This window comes from Bombina bombina, chromosome 1 (genome assembly GCF_027579735.1).
Source record: "Bombina bombina isolate aBomBom1 chromosome 1, aBomBom1.pri, whole genome shotgun sequence".
In the NCBI taxonomy this organism is placed as follows: Eukaryota; Metazoa; Chordata; class Amphibia; order Anura; family Bombinatoridae; genus Bombina; species Bombina bombina.
The window spans coordinates 200944949-200963438 of NC_069499.1; the positions used below are offsets into that span (position 1 = coordinate 200944949).

The 18490-nt window shown below is 37.4% G+C and overlaps 1 protein-coding gene across 1 annotated transcript in view; it reads right to left on the reverse strand.

Moving 5' to 3' along the window:
* TRAPPC6B (trafficking protein particle complex subunit 6B) overlaps positions 1-17791 on the reverse strand; it is a 64790-nt gene extending 46999 nt beyond the window's left edge. The window contains exon 1 of the mRNA XM_053697831.1: positions 17510-17791. Coding sequence (XP_053553806.1) covers positions 17510-17605 — 96 coding nt within the window. The 5' untranslated portion in view covers positions 17606-17791. The remainder of the gene's footprint in view (positions 1-17509) is intronic.
* Between the last annotated feature and the right edge of the window lie 699 nt (positions 17792-18490).

The window sequence follows — 18490 nt, forward strand, 5'->3', positions numbered from 1 at the left end:
CCGCTCAAGAGGCGCCAAGTACATCTAGCGCGCCCATGGCGTTTACTTTACAAGACATGGCGGCAGTTATGGATCATACCCTTACAGCGGTATTGTCCAAATTACCAGGGTAACAAGGAAAGCGAGACAGCTCTGGGACTAGAAAAAATACAGAGCTCTCTGACTCTTTAGTAGCTATGTCTGATATCCCCTCACAATATGCAGAAGCTGAGGCCGGAGAGCTTCTTTCTGTTGGTGATTTTTCTGACTCAGGGAATATGCTTCAACCTGATTCTGATATGTCTACATTTAAATTTAAGCGTAAACACCTCCGCGTGTTGCTCAGGGAGGTTTTAGCTACTCTGGATGACTGTGACACCATTATAGTGCCAGAGAAATTGTGTAGATTGGATAAATACTATGCAGTGCCTGTTTACACTGATGTTTTTCCAATACCTAAAAGGTTTTCAGAAATTATTACTAAGGAATGGGATAGACCAGGTGTACCGTTCTCTCCCCCTCCTATTTTTAAGAAAATGTTTCCAATAGATGCCGCTACACGGGACTTATGGCAAACGGTCCCTAAGGTGGAGGGAGCAGTTTCTACCCTAGCTAAGCGTACAACTATTCCCGTCGAGGACAGTTGTGCTTTCCTAGATCCAATGGATAAAAAGTTAGAGGGTTACCTTAAGAAAATGTTTATTCAACAAGGTTTTATTCTCCAGCCCCTTGCATGCATTGCCCCGGTCACTGCTGCTGCGGCCTTCTGGTTTGAGTCTCTGGAAGAGGCCTTACAGGTAGAAACTCCATTGGATGATATGATATACTTGACAAGCTTAAAGCGCTTAAGCTAGCCAATTCATTTGTTTCTGACGCCGTTGTTCATTTAACCAAACTAACGGCTAAGAACTCAGGTTTTGCTATTCAGGCGCGTAGGGCGCTATGGCTTAAATCCTGGTCAGCTGACGTTACTTCTAAGTCTAAGCTTCTCAACATTCCCTTCAAGGGGCAGACCCTATTCGGGCCTGGACTGAAGGAGATCATTTCTGATATTACTGGAGGAAAAGGTCATGCCCTTCCTCAGGATAGGTCTAATAAATTAAGGACCAAACAAATTAATTTTCGTGCCTTTCGAAACTTTAAGACGAGCGCGGCATCAACTTCCTTTCTGGGGAAATTTTGCCCAGTCCAAGCCGGTCTGGAGACCTAACCAGGCCTGGAACAAAGGTAAGCAGGCCAAAAAGCCTGCTGCTGCCTCTAAGACAGCATGAAAGATCAGCCCCCGATCCGGTAACGGATCTAGTAGGGGGCAGACTTTCTCTCTTCGCACAGGCTTGGGCAAGAGATGTCCAGGATCCCTGGGCGTTGGAAATTGTGTCCCAGGGATATCTTCTGGACTTCAAAGCTTCTTCCCCAAAAGGAAGATTTCACCTCTCACAATTATCTGCAGACCAGATAAAGAGAGAGGCATTCTTACATTGTGTTCAAGACCTCCTAGTTATGGGAGTGATCAAGAGCCTAAACAAATTTCTCAGGGTTCCATCTTTCAAGATGGAGACTATTCGAACCATCCTACCTATGATCCAGGAGGGTCAATACATGACTACCGTGGACTTAAAAGATGATTATCTTCACATTCCGATACACAAAGATCATCATTGGTTTCTCAGGTTCGCCTTCCTAGACAGGCATTACCAGTTTGTGGCTCTTCCCTTTGGGTTAGCTACGGCACCAAGAATCTTTACGAAGGTTCTTGGGGTCACTTCTGGCGGTCCTAAGGCCGCGGGGCATAGCAGTAGCCTCTTACTTAGACGACATTCTGATACAGGCGTCGAATTTCCGAATTGCCAAAAGATGGACTTAAAAGATGATTATCTTCACATTCTGATACACAAAGATCATCATTGGTTTCTCAGGTTCGCCTTCCTAGACAGGCATTACCAGTTTGTGGCTCTTCCCTTTGGGTTAGCTACGGCACCAAGAATCTTTACGAAGGTTCTTGGGGTCACTTCTGGCGGTCCTAAGGCCGCGGGGCATAGCAGTAGCCTCTTACTTAGACGACATTCTGATACAGGCGTCGAATTTCCAAATTGCCAAGTCCCATACGGACATTGTTCTGGCATTCCTGAGGTCTCATGGGTGAAAAGTGAACGAAAAAAAAAAAAAGAGTTCTCTATCCCCTCTCACAAGAGTTTCCTTCCTGGGAAATCTGATAGATTCTGTAGAAATGAGGATTTACCTGACAGAGGACAGGTTGTCAAAACTTCTAAATTCCTGCCATGTTCTATATTATACTTCTCGCCCTTCGGTGGCTCAGTGTATGGAAGTAATCGGCTTAATGGTAGCGGCAATGGACATAGTTCCGTTTGCCCGCCTACATCTCAGACCACTGCAACTCTGCATGCTCAGTCAGTGGAATGGGGAATACACAGATTTGTCCCCTCTACTAAATCTGGATCAAGAGACCAGGGATTCTCTTCTCTGGTGGCTATCTCGGGACCATCTGTCCAAAGATATGACCTTCCGCAGGCCAGAATGGACAATAGTAACAACAGATGCCAGCCTTCTGGGCTGGGGTGCAGTCTGGAACTCTCTGAAGGCTCAGGGGTCGTGGACTCAGGAGGAGGCACTCCTTCCAATAAACATTCTGGAACTAAGAGCGATATTCAATGCTCTTCAGGCTTGGCCTCAGCTAGCGGCAGTGAGGTTCATCAGATTTCAGTCGGACAACATCACGACTGTAGCTTACATCAAGGGGGAACAAGGAGTTCCCTAGCGATGTTGGAGGTTTCAAAGATAATTCGATGGGCAGAGATTCACTCTTGCCATCTATCAGCTATCCATATCCCAGGAGTAGAGAACTGGGAGGCAGATTTTCTAAGTCGACAGACTTTTCATCCGGGGGAGTGGGAGCTCCATCCGGAGGTGTTTGCACAGTTGATTCAACGTTGGGGCAAACCAGAACTGGATCTCATGGCGTCTCGCCAGAACGCCAAGCTTCCTTGTTACGGATCCAGGTCCAGGGATCCCAAGGCAGCGCTGATAGATACTCTAGCAGCGCCTTGGTTCTTCAACCTGGCTTATGTGTTTCCACCGTTTCCTCTGCTCCCTCGTCTGAATTCCAAGATCAAACAGGAGAGAGCATCGGTAATTTTGATAGCACCTGCGTGGCCACGTAGGACTTGGTATGCAGCTCTGGTGGACATGTCATCCTTTCCACCATGGACTCTGCCTCTGAGACAGGACCTTCTACTTCAGGGTCCTTTCAACCATCCAAATATAATTTCTCTGCGGCTGACTGCTTGGAGATTGAACGCTTGATTTTATCAAAGCGTGGTTTCTCAGAGTCGGTCATTGATACCTTAATACAGGCACGAAAGCCTGTCACCAGGAAAATCTATCATAAAATATGGTGTAAATATCTTCATTGGTGTGAATCCAAGGGTGTCTCATGGAGTAAGGTCAGGATTCCTAGGATATTATCTTTTCTCCAAGAAGGATTGGAGAAGGGTTTCTCAGCTAGTTCCTTAAAGGGACAGATTTCTGCTCTGTCTATTCTTTTGCACAAACGTCTGGCTGAGGTTCCAGGCGTGCAGGCGTTTTGTCAGGCTTTAGTCAGAATCAAGCCTGTGTTTAAACCTGTTGCTCCGCCTTGGAGTTTAAATTTAGTTCTTAAGGTTCTTCAAGGGGTTCCGTTTGAACCTTTGCATTCCATAGATATTAAGCTCTTATCCTGGAAGGTTCTGTTTTTAGTAGCTATCTCCTCGGCTCGAAGAGTTTCGGAGTTATCTGCTTTACAATGTGATTCCCCTTATCTCATTTTTCATGCAGATAAGGTAGTGTTACGTACCAAACCTGGTTTTTTACCTAAGGTGGTATCTAATAAAAATATCAATCAGGAGATTGTTGTACCGTCACTGTGTCCTAATCCTTCTTCAAAGAAGGAACGTCTTTTACACAATCTTGACGTGGTTTGTGCTTTAAAGTTTTATTTACAAGCTACTAAAGATTTTTGTCAAACATCTGCATTGTTTGTTGTCTACTCTGGACAGAGGAGAGGCCAAAAGGCTTCGGCAACCTCTTTTTCTTTTTGGCTAAGGAGTATGATACGCTTAGCTTATGAGACTGCTGGCCAGCAGCGTCCTGAAAGTATTACAGTTCATTCTACTAGAGCGGTAGCTTCCACATGGGCTTTTAAAAATGAGGCTTCTGTTGAACAGATTTGTAAGGCGGCGACTTGGTCTTTGCTTCATACTTTTTCTAAATTCTATAAATTTGATACTTTTGCTTCTTCGGAGGCTATTTTTGGGAGAAAGGTCTTGCAGGCAGTGGTGCCTTCCATTTAAGCGCCTGCCTTGTCCCTCCCTTCATCCGTGTCCTATAGCTTTGGTATTGGTATCCCACAAGTAATGGATGATGCGTGTACTGGATACACCTTAAAAGAGAAAACAAAATTTATGCTTACCTGATAAATTTATTTCTCTTGTGGTGTATCCAGTCCACGGCCCGCCCTGTCATTTTAAGGCAGGTGTTTTTTATTTTTAAACTACAGTCACCACTGCACCCTATAGTTTCTCCTTTCTCTTGCTTGTCTTCGGTCAAATGACTGGTAGTGGCAGTTAGGGGATGAGCTATATAGACAGCTCTGCTGTGGGTGATCCTCTTGCAGCTTCCTGTTGGGAAGGAGAATATCCCACAAGTAATGGATGATCCATGGACTGGATACACCACAAGAGAAATAAATTTATCAGGTAAGCATAAATTTAGTTTTTTTACCTTAACACACAACTCGTAATCTAGCCGTAAGATTATACGGCAGCGCTAGAAGTAAGCTTTTTGCAAGCTTAAGTTGAAAGTAAAAAGTTACCTCTCGCACGCTAACCAGCCGAGCGTAAAAAGCCAAACTTACAATATCGCTCTTCCCCCATAGAAGTGAATGAAGCAAAAAAAAAATTGGAAAAAAACCTAATACCCTACTAATGTGCTAGCCCGATAGCATATTGTCAAGTGCGCTAACCCGACATGAAAATATGAATATTTCACATTCCAATGTTCTTCACATAGTATAGGTTCTATTTATTTATTATATATATATATATATATATATATATATATATATATATATATATATATATATATATATATATATATATATATATATATATATATATATATATATATATAATTATATACAGGTTTAGATATATACATAGCAATATCTATTTACAAATACTTAGAACATATTCTGCAATGTGCAGAGCATAAGAATGTGAAATATTTACAGTAAATGCATAGTTAAAACCCTTATTAAATATAAATATTGTATAACTATGTTTTTTCATGTTTACAGCTACTTAACTGCAAAGGGACCCAATGCACTTATATATGTGTCTATATATGTATATATTATATGTATTTGTGTGTATATATTTTAGTAAATACATATATACACACATTTATATATATTTATATATATATATATATATATATATATATATATCTCAATATAAATTTTTGTATAGAAAATTAGCACATCTAGGCAAGTACCCCGCTTACGATTCCCCAGTAAAACTCCATATACATTGTTACCAATGCACCAGAGAATTCTGGGTAAGTTATGCAAATTATATACGCAAAATCTCAGGTTTTTTGCTTCAAATACTCTTTTAACACAGCAATCCCTTAACAGGATTATTGCAACAACACAAAAATCACTCACTAGACAAGCTAGTTTTGTTCTTTTTAGAATTTGTCAGTAGGAGATAGATTTCTGGTTGTTGCATTGTTAAACCTAATTTCAGGGTTAAATCAAAATTCATTAAAATTATGGGGGAGATAAAAATCTGAGATTAAAATCCTCCATGTCTCAAAAGTAAATCCCTTAACAGGATTATTGCAAAACACAAAAATCACTTACTATACATATACACACATATTTTAGACATGTATATGTATGTATCTCTATGCTAAAGCCTTTTGTCTGCTTTTTGTTCTAATACCGGAGAAGTTATAACTTTTTTTGTGCAATTTTATTATTATTTCATTATTATGAGTGTAACTGTACTTTGTAATGTATTTTTGATGTTTTTTGTGACACTTTTTTGTTTTGTGAAACAGTTCACTAGAGCTCTGAGGAAGCGTTAACCTGACAAGCGTTACCTTCAAATGCGCTCAAGTGAGCATGTTTACTTTCCTGACAGGCGCAAACACCAGCGATATACCCCTTAGCACTCGCGCGTAACTGTTAGCGCTCCGCTCGCAATCTGTCCCTTAATGTTTTCAATATTTGTTGCGCAACTTATCATTTAATCAATTTATGTTAAATTATGCAATTCATTTGTACATTGGATAGCCAATTTACTTCTATTATCAATTTTGCTTTGTTTTTTATTGTATTCTTTGTTGAAGAGATACCTAGGTAGAAATCTACATAGCAGGAAATAGTGCTGCCATCTGGTGATCTTGCAAATGGATAACATTCTTGCCAAACTGCTGCCACAGTGCTTCAGAAATTGTGCGGCTCCTAAGCATATGCCGCTGCTTTTCAACAAAAGATACCAAGAGAACAAAGAATTGATAAAAGAAGTAAATTAGAAAGTTGTAAAAAATCCCATGCTCTGTCTGAATCATGAAATAAATTTTTAGGTTTCCTATTCCTTTAAAGTGACAGTAAATCCCAGTGTTTGTGAAACGCTAGGATTTACCAGTGCAACAAATAAAGGGGACTTTTAGTCATTAAGTATAAAATACTTCATGCTGAAAGTTCCTTTATTTGTCTGCAGCGTATGCCGCGTTGAGAGCCTCAGGCTGCCCACAGCCGAACGCTATTTTTCAGTGAGGTGATCATAGCGAATAGTGTGCGATATATTCAGCATAAGACAACTAGATAAACTAATTGTAAGTAGAGATACAATTTAGTATGTAGCAATAAGCTCCACAATTATAGAATACGCGAAAACTCTGCAAGACATGAGGTTAGATGAATCAAAAAAACTATTAGTTAAAAAGTTCCATCACATTCATTCATTTTTAACCTTTATTGAATCAACTAGGAACAACCACGCATACAGTAGCAAAGGCTGAGGTAAGTTAAAAACACTTAAACCCGGTTATTTAAGAGTGTCAGTATACTCTAATAAACATTAGTGATAATATCTGACAGTCTGCAGTCAAAGGTAAGCTTAAAGGGACACTAAACCCAAACATTTTCTATCATGATTGAGGTAGAGAATATAATTTTAAACAACATTCCAATTTACTTCTATTATCTAATTTGCTTCATTCTTTAGATATACTATGTTGAAGAAATAGCAATTCACATGGGTGAGCCAATCACATGAGGCATCTATGTGCAGCCACCAATCACAAGCTACTGAGCCTATCTAGATATGCTTTTCTGCAAAGGATATCACGAGAAGAAAGTAAATTAGATAATAGAAGTAAATTAGAAAAGTGTTTAAAATTGCATGCTCTTTCTAAATCATGAGAGAAAAAATATGGGTTTCATGTCCCTTTAATTAAACTAAGCCCTTACAATCCGAGGGCTAGATTACATTTAACAATTAATAGCTAAGACTGGCAGCTGTAGAAATGATTACGATATAGTTATTCAGTCATATTTTAACCAAGGTAAGCAATAATCCAACTTACAGCGACAATTCATATAGTTGTATGTCAGTTGGATTTCAATCCTTCATTCTCCTGTATTTATGTAATAAGCAGTGATATCAATATGTGATGATGTCCAACAGGTGTACATAGTATAGTTATTATGGCTATCTACAGATTAACAGAAGGAAATATGCATCATGATATGATGTCTACATAAATAGATCTAACTCTCAGACATAATATCGGTAGGTACCGATCCCAATTTGACATTTTTGCAGCTGTCACAATAAATGGTACGTAAGCATTTACTTTGTTTACATGCAAACGAGATCGTCCAATCAATTTTATTCATAACTACACATCCCCCTTTGACGTGGCAAGTCGGATCTAGGATTGGTGTTAGATTGTTCAATCAATTTTACTCTTAGTAACTCATCCCCCTCTGACGTGGCAAGTCGGTTCGAGGATTGATGTTAGCAGCTGAAAGTGATTTGTTGCCTTATACACACCCTCGTTTCATCACGAGGGCCCGTTACGTCAGAACGTGTCAAGATGAGTGACAGACATTGAAACCTATCAAATATCTTTGGCATTACCATACCAACCTATCACGTTTGGGAGGTGGGCGATAGATCGGAATAAATAATATTCTGTAGCAGCGGCCCGCACTCCCTCTGAGGAAGCGTTCTTTGTGAAACGCGTGTCAGGGGCCCGACAGGGGTAGCGTTGTCTCTTCTAGTTATCCTTTGAATTGCTTACCTTGGTTAAAATATGACTGAATAACTATATCGTAATCATTTCTACAGCTGCCAGTCTTAGCTATTAATTGTTAAATGTAATCTAGCCCTCGGATTGTAAGGGCTTAGTTTAATTAAGCTTACCTTTGACTGCAGACTGTAAGTATACTCTAATAAACATTAGTGATAATATCTGACACTCTTAAATAACCGGGTTTAAGTGTTTTTAACTTACCTCAGCCTTTGCTACTGTATGCGTGGTTGTTCCTAGTTGATTCAATAAAGGTTAAAAATGAATGAATGTGATGGAACTTTTTAACTAATAGTTTTTTTGATTCATCTAACCTCATGTCTTGCAGAGTTTACGTGTATTCTATAATTGTGGAGCTTATTGCAACATACTAAATTGTATCTCTACTTACAATTAGTTTATCTAGTTGTCTTGTTTAAATTAAGACTCCACAACAGGCATTGATTTCAAAATTATTAATAATAATATAAATCCATGTATTTATAATACAAGTATATTTACATAAAATCAATACCTGCGATATATTTCTTAACTCTGTAAAAAAAAAAAAAATTCTATATGTTCTAATATTCAGCATAATGCCTGCTGGGTTGAACGGCTATTGGCTAAGAGTAAACGTAAACGTCACCTCATTGAAAAAAATAGCGTTCTGCTGTGGGCGGTCTGAAGCGATCAGTGCGGCATACTCTACAGGCAAATAAAGGAACTTTCAGCATGAAATATTTTAAACTTCATGACTGAAAGTCCCCTTTATTTGTTGCACTGGTAAATCCTAGCGTTTCAAAAACGCTAGGATTTACCATCACTTTAAGTAACATTTATAAATTACAGAAAACTTTATAATATTGCAAAAGTATTACAATTCCCCCATCTGGAAAAAAAATATGTGGAGAACACTACAAAGAATATACTTTATTAAAGGGACACTGAACCCAAATGTTTTCTTTCGTGATTCAAATAGAACATGCAATTTTCTAATTTACTCCTATTATCAATTTTTCGTCGTTCTCTTGCTATCTTTATTTGAAAAAGAAGGCCTCTAAGCTTTTTTTTTTTGTTTTTTTTTGTTGTAGCAGTGAATCAAGGCAGTTAAAGATTTATTTTGTGTAGCAAGAAAGACAAAAGAAGAGCTTCAAACTGGCTTTATGACGGGACGTAACCCTGCTAGGAATACCCGCAAAGTATTTACAATGTTGAATTACTGTTGGCAATATTCAAAGCAAGGCATAAGTTACGCTAACTCAGATACAGCTGTTTTGGCTGTAGACGCTGAAAAAGCGTTCAATTCCATAACATGGGCTCATCTATTCACAGCGCTTGACAAGTTTGGCTTGCAAGGAAATATAAACGCTTTTATAAAACTGATCTATAGGAACCCGACCTCCAATTTAATTATAAATAACAAATTAACACCCAATATACAGTTAAAGAAGGGAACAAGGCAAGGCTGCCCTTTATCGCCCATGCTTTTTAATCTCTCAATAGAACCATTGGCTACCATGTTGAGACAAGAACTATCGGGTGTTATTATACAGCAGCATAAGATAGTCCTGTCTCTCTTTGCAGATGACTTGCTGATATTTCTTACCAATACTTTGCAAAGTATTAACCATCTCCTTGATATAATTAATCAATTCAGCTCATTTTCAGGCTATAAGATCAACGTAGACAAATCAGAGATTATGTGGCTCATCGGTTCAGTGTCCATTCAAAAAGGTGGATTGTATTAAATACCTGGGACTAGTTATCACAAAAAACCCTAGACAATGGTATGCCAAGGCAGCTTAGATAAATGCTAAGCAGACTGCAAAAGATGGACAGCCCTGCCTATCTCTACCTCGGCTAGAGTAATGTTAATAAAAATGTAAAAAAAAATGTTAATTTGTTTTCCCTTGTATGCTTTAATTATTACAAAACATCAGTATAATTTTAAAACAGAAATATTGTATCAAGTTTAAAAAGATATGTGCTAGGTTTTTATGGGGGGGGAAATAAAATAAGATGTGCAGCAGAGACGCTTTGTCTTCCTTTTAAAGCAGGGGGTTTGGCGCTACCTAATATAAAGATATATAATCTTGCGGCATTGGCCAAATATGCCATAGATTGGATTCTAGAAGGGGATTACGTGACATACTGGCAGTTAGAATCTGACCTGTGCGCACCCCTTTCCTTAAAAGCGCTTCTGCACTGTGAATCTAAAAACGTACCAAAAGCAATTTCCCAATATATAGTGAGTAAGAATGTGATAGTGGCTTGGCACAGATTTGGTAACGGGATAGGAGTGAAAGCGTGTGTCTCTCGATTCCTACCAATTATGGGTAACCCCAACTTCAGGCCAGGATGTACCAAAAAGGGAATTTTTCAAAGATGGTATAACAAGGGCCTTATTAATATGATACAACTGCAGTATGTTTCATTAAAATCGATTAAATCATTTTAAACATTAAGCAGAGAATTTCAATTACCTAAAACGGATTTCTTTGCATATCTGCAAATTAGACATTTTTTTTAATGAGCTACAGGAAAGGTTTGGGAACAACAGGCAATTAGGAGATCTAGAAAAAGTTATCAGAACCTTCCCACAAAAGAAATATGCAATTAACACGATATATAACATCCACATGGGGTATAAATCAAAAGCATATATACAGGTAGTCAGGGCCGCCACTAGAAATGTTGGGGCCCCTGACTCAACCATTGATCAGGCCCCCCCCTTTGACATGTGCAATTTTTGACCAAGTGACTAAAACGTATATGCACTTTATTCTTAAGTGTCTATTTAAACTTGGAAATGTTGTAAAGTTAGTAACATACAAACACACAGACACACTCATACACTGAAACACACACACACACTCACACATAAGGATTCACATATAGACACTCTAGCAGACACGCAAAGAAACACACTCAGACACAGACACCCAAACAGACACTTAGCACTCGTTTACATTGACCTGACAAGTAATGAGGTAAACTACAGTTTGTAAGGAGAATTAGAAAACAAAATATGGAGTTCTGATTAACTTTTTGTAAAGGAAGATGACAACTAAATTATGACAACAGCATGCAGTGGCTGAAAGGAAGGGCCCTGAACTGCCTAAACAATAATTTAAAGGTTAAATGGTGGATTGGTTACTTCCGGAAAGGTCTTGTTAGTCTCAAAGTCTGTAGAAAGATGTGAATTAGTAGTAAGGTCAAAATGTCCTAAAAAGGAACAGACAATGGACACACACACACAAACTCAAACTTGCCCACACACAGAGACACCCACAGAAAACACACAAAGACATACATACACAGAGAGACAACCACATAAAAAACACAGAAAGACATACATACACACACTCTCACTGAGACATCCACAGAAAACACACAAAGACACCCACATAAAACACACACCCAAACAGAGACAGCCACAGAAAACACAGACATATATACATATACACACACACCCTCACAGAGACATCCACAGAAAACACAGACATATATACATATACACACACACCCTCACAGAGACATCCACAGAAAACACAGACATACACACCCACCCTCACAGAGGCATCCACAGAAAATACACAAAGACAAACATACACACACCCTCACAGACATCCACAGAAAATGCACAAAGATAAATACACCCACCCTCACAGAGAGACCCACAGATAAAAAATACATACACACTCAGAGACACAAACCAAAGCACAAAGACAAACACAGACACCCACAGAAACACTCACAGGAGATAACATTTATGCTCCTTGCATCCCCTAAATCAACAGTGTGTGACATGCATGATACAAATTTTTTTAGAAATTAAGAGATCACTTTTTAAAGAATCATATTTGTAAATGTGCAAACAAAAATAATTCTGTGAATTCAAAATTGTACATTAATGAGCTGGGTAGATGGCTAGATGAAGAAAAGTACCTTTAAAAGGTTGACATATGATGTTTGTTTGTTTTTTCCCCATTTTCCCCAACCAAGCGCCCCACTTCAATTATAGTGTACACATTTTCCCAGCTGTCAGCTGTACTTATGGATTTTGAAAATGCTGTACTCTATATGGTCTTGGTGGGACCATAAGCTGTGGTACTCATACCATTAGATCTGGATAAATGCAGGATTTAGGCTTGTTGGTATGTATTTCAAAATTAAGCCAGCTGTAGTGTAAACTGAACAGTTTTAAGTTAACCTGTCTCATTTCAAACACTGAGCAATCTTAGTCTGAGAGTATAAAATTTTATGCAGATGTAAAAATCTTAGATAAAATGCCTCCTTGCATCTGGAAAGTCCTTGCATGAAGGGGCAGTAAACTGGAATGATATATATATATATATATATATATATATATATATATATATATATATAATGCATATCTGCCAAAAGGGCATCTACCATTTGTGTATTGAGGAGGAAACATTTCTGCATGGTTTTAAATATAGAATTTCTACAGCATTGTCAAATAATCATAAATACACTGCTGCTAAAAACGTGTTTTTATGGACCCCTAGCCCCAAAAAAACTACTACCACTGACACACACTGTACAAAGTGCCAAGTCTGTCTCACATTGCGCATAGTGGTTTAGTGCACACTAAGAAATCCTCTCAAATGCTAATACTTTACTTCTTGTAATAACATTTCCCATGCTCAATTAGCACTCTGCTGTAGTACCCACTGCACTGGTGGCTGCCCAAATTTTAAAAAAAAAAAAATTTTTTTTTTTAGTTCTTGCCTCATGGGGCCCCCCTGGCTCATTGGGCCCCTGACAGGAGTCACCCCTGTCACCCCCTGATGGCGGCCCTGCAGGTAGTACAGAATAAGTGGTTAAAATTATATAGCACGCTTACACCTGCAGAGGTAATAGATAGCCTTAAGGTAACTAATATAACTTCCTGGAGAGAATCACACTTTAAATTAATAAATCAACTCTATATTACACCCAGTAAATTAGCACAATGGTATAAAGATGAGGATATAGTATGCTATAAATGTGAATCAAGATATGCAGATTTAGAGCATTGTTTTTGGGCGTGCCCAAAAATCATACAGTTCTGGTTAAAAATTCAATACTGGTTAAATAGGATGTTAGATTACAATTTCCAAGTTAGTAGCAGATCTGTTTTCCTTTTATACCAGAGTGCAGACTGGCGAACCAACCCAAAACTAATTAATACTGCGATCCTACAGGGTCGTATGTTGATACTATCTAAGTGGAAATCGGTGCAAGTGCCTAGTATAGCACAATTTACAACTGAGATGTTAAATCAAATGATAATGGAACAATATAACATATTACCAGATTCTTAGAAACAGTTAAAAAGGTTTTTCTACAAATGGTTAAAGGTAATAGAGGCACAAACGATAAATACGCAATTACAAATTATTAAGCCTTTAGCAAAATCCAATTTAGTAAAAGACTGGGTAGCTACTAACGAGTTACCAACCGCATGGAGACACATATTATAGAGTGGGTTACCTGTTCCTATTTAATCAAAGGTGACTCTTTCTCTTCTAGTTTTGATACCAAAGAGTATGGCATTACATTTTATGCCAACTGTAAAACTAAATTTGCAGTATACCTCTTGACTTGCAATATTTGCAATTGTCAATACGTGGGGAAAAACCACACGTGAGATAAGAACTAGATTTGGCGAACATGCCAGAGATGTTAAGAACTATTGTAAGGACTCAGCCGTAGCCAATCATTTCAACAGTGTTCACTTCTCCCACATAGCAGATATGTCTGTACAAATTATTGATATAGCTATTGTTCAGCCTAGAGGTGGTAATAGACATAAAATCCTAGATAAAAAAGAAATATTCTGGATTTTAAAATGAAATACTAGATAACCTAATGGTATGAATAAAGAATGTGATAATTATCTGATAGATGACTAAATCTTCACTTGTTATACATAGATACATTCTTTAAATGGTTTTAAGAGGGTATTAAACTTAACATATTTCAATTATTCTTTTTATGTGCTATGACGATATAACCCTACTTACTGTATCCTTAGTATTTGTTAAGATGGTGACCTGTTGTTTACATTTTTTGATATTTAAAAGGGACAGTCAACACCAGAATTTGTGTTGTTTAAAAAAGATAGATAATCCCTTTATTACCCATTCCCCAGTTTAGCAAAACCAACACTGTTATATTAATACACTTTTTACTTCTGTGACTAACTTGTATCCTAGCATCTTCTGACCGCCCCTAATCACATGACTTTTAGTTATTATCTATTGACTTGCATTTTAGCCAATTAGTGCAGTGTCTGCCACTAGCCACGGGCGTGATCACAATGCTATCTATATGGCCTACAAGAGCTAGCTCTCCCCTGCTGTGAAAGTAAATAAAATAGAGGCGGCCTTCAAGGGCTTAGAAATTATCATGAGCCTTCCTAGGATTGCTTTCAACTAGAATACCAAGAGAACAAAGCAAAATTGTTGATAAAAGTAAATTGGAAAGTTGTTTAAAATGACATGCCTAATTTGAAAAATGAAAGTTTTTTTTGGACTTGACTGTCCCTTTAATCTATTTTAATTTAATAAATATGTAAGCATATTTATATATTCCCATGTTCCTACATCATATAGAGTCAGGTCATCCTGTTTTTCTTTTTCATATTGATCCTGTTGTATGTTTGTTATTGCTTTTATGATTGTTTCTTTTTACTTGATTTTGTAAAGCAATGGAAGGGTCAATGCATTGCCCTATATATGGGTGTCTCTTGCCTTGCCCTATAGCCTATGATTAAGCGCCACTAGAGTGCATGAAACGCGTCAGGCTGTTTCTTTTCCCCTACTCCCTTGTCTTGTGTCTTGCCAGTGTTTGTATTTTTAAACTTTTTCATTAAAGTTTTATTTTTTATTGCACCTTTTGGAAGTAGTGCCTGCACTTTTTTCTCCTCGTTGTAAATAATATAACTTCCTGGAGAGAATCACACTTTAAATTAATAAATCAACTCTATATTACACCCAGTAAATTAGCACAATGGTATAAAGAAGAGGATATAGTACACTATAAATGTGGATCAAGATATGCAGATTTAGAGCATTGTTTTTGGGCGTGCCCAAAAATCAGACAGTTCTGGTTAAAAATTCAATACTGGTTAAATAGGATGTTAGATTACAATTTCCAAATTAGTAACAGATCAGATCTGTTTTCCTTTTATACCAGAGTGCAGACTGGTGAACCAACCCAAAACTAATTAATACTGCGATTCTACAGGGTCGTATGTTAAAGGATTACTTTCTGTTATAATTTTTAAGCTAAACAACTAACATATTAAAGTTAATAAACATTAATTAAAACCTACTGACCTATATTTTCTCCAAAAAGAAGTTTCATAACGTTCTAAAAGTTATATCTTTTATTCGCCGATGATGTCACGTTATCCTGCCCACTATTTTCAGCACTGCTTGTTCAAAATACTTAAACCAATAACTTTGTGTTTAAAGCGCCATTTTGAAACCTAGGTATTGTAAGCGGATTGGTACAGAGCAAAGGATACCCATGGAGTGGGTTTGGAAAACAATTAAATTTGCAGACAAGATTTCTGATATACGGTAGAGATATGTTAATGAAATGCTATTGATAAAAAGCGTATTTGGGGTAGTTAATTAGTAACAGGCATAGAAAATATTTACTTACAGTGTCCCTTTAATACTATCTAAGTGGAAATCGGTGCAAGTGCCTAGTATAGCACAATTTACATCTGAGATGTTAAATCAAATGATAATGGAACAATATAACATATTACTAGATTCTTAGAAACAGTTAAAAAGGGTTTTCTACAAATGGTTAAAGGTAATAGAGACACAAACGATAAATATGCAATTACAAATTATTAAGCCTTTAGCAAAATCCAATTCAGTAAAAGACTGGATAGCTACTAACGAGTTAGCAACCGCATGGAGACACATATTATAGAGTGGGTTCTCCCCTCCCATATGTCATTCTCCCATACCCCCTGGCACACCAGCTAGGTATATGTTTGTTTTTTCTTCTTTTGCCGCCTTTGCCCTGGAGGAGAAGGCTGGTGGATTCACTTTTCCTTTTGCCCTGTTTGTTTTTTGGTTTAGTGTCTATTTCTTGTGAAAAATAAGCCTTTAACAATCAATATGGATACGTTGAATGACATTTGACCTAGTTAGTAACAAGGTAACAGTAGTTTAATTATTAGGTAATAAAAATATGAGCATCAATTGGAAGCCAATGTATGTTCTTATTAGGAGGGAAGTGATCATTTATCTCCAATTTAGGAGAAGCTACAATAAGGTTTAAACTATGCCTTCCCTCCCCCTTTGTTTGTTTCATTGTTATATGAAGTTTGCTGTGGGATTTGGAAATGTTTCAGTCTATTTAAGTTGTATGGTATACAGCATAAGGAATGTATAAGTATTCCATATACGGTATCCCTGAATGTAAACATTGTGTAAAACAATAAAAAATATATTTAAAAAAAAAAAAGACAGAGAAGAGCTGGTAATTCTCTCTGAATAGCTGGGTTTTCAAAGAGACAAGGTTGGAGACAGTTTGATGGAGCGGGGTAGAGAGTTTCAGAAAGTTAGAAGCATAAACTATTGTTCATTTATGACAACTATATATTTCAGATATCCATAAAAGATTAATTATATATTTTTATATAAAAACAAAGTAATCTAATCAAATACAAATTCAAGGGTTAAATGATATTAAATTCCACTTTTTAGGAACAACGTTGTGGAAGTCTATTTTGATACAAAGGGTGATTTCTTATTAAAAAAATATATTTTTACAACAAATACTAAATATTATTAGATTTCTGGTTTCATGAGTAACCAATTGCTTACCAGAAAAGCTGGCATATTTACCAATGCCAACCAAAGGCATACAAGTAAAATATAACATGTAGGAAGCTTGAGTAGTGTCCTTCACATTCCCTTACACTAGAAGTGATTGTAATTACATGTAATCAATGTGATCTGCTTTGATACCACTAAAACGTAAACAGGATTTATCAATGAACGTTTGAGTTTAGTCAGACCAGTATTGTTTATTTGCAGATTAGCTTGTTTTTGGTGACCTACTGAACATAAACACAAAGATGTAGGTGGTGCAAAAGGCTACATATAACCGTACACACTGCAGTGCCACTTACCACATCTCCCTGCTCGCCTGACTTGTACACACAGGACACTATCTCATTGTGCAGGAGCAAGAAGAGAGCCTCATCAGCCATATCCTGCTTGTTCATTTCTATGGGCTCGCAATGCACCTCTGGGAAGTAAGACCGACTTGAGTATTAGCAAGCAGGTAGTTACCGGAGCTTTTTCAATAATGACTTAAACCTAAACAACCGCTCCAATGGCTGAGATTAAAGGGCAAAATGTGTTATCCTAAAAGGATGTACCCTTCCCATCAACCTGGCATAGCTAGACATTCTGTGCCAGGAACTTGTCACTTCCGTTTCCGGTTGAGTAAATTGTTTAGGGATTGGATTAGCGCTGTTATGGAAACGCTGATAGTGCAGAATAAAATCACTGTAGCTAAATATTTGTTATACGATAAGAATGATCATTTCATAATGATTTGTTAATGCAGATGGTAGATAATTTTAATACAGTTTTGTAAATTTAGGAATTTAAAGAAAATCTTAGGCGGTATTATTTGTTGAAACTGTCACGATTTGTAAGCGGGTTTTTAGCAATGACTGTGCATCTGTTTACTTTATAAAAATTCTATATATTTCTGTCAGTTGCAGTCTATGATGTTGGAGGTGGGCAGAAAATAGTACATTAGTATACAACACCAGATTTTGCCACAGGCGTTTGGCAGCAGCAACATTTTTTTGCAACTGTTACACTTTTTACCTTTATAAACATGGGAAAGAACCGAAACAGAATACTCGTTTCTCCACTTTTCCGGTCCTATACAAACATAAATTACTACTTGTAAAATAAATAATAATAATAATGTGCTGCATATAAATGAGTGTTTCATCCCTACAACGGCTCCTGAGCAGCAATGCACTACTGGGAGATAGCTAAACAAATCTAGTGTGACAGTGACAAAAGGCACCAATCGCTTTTTAACTCCCACTAAGTGCATCAATGCTGCCGAGCCTACTTAGGTACACTTT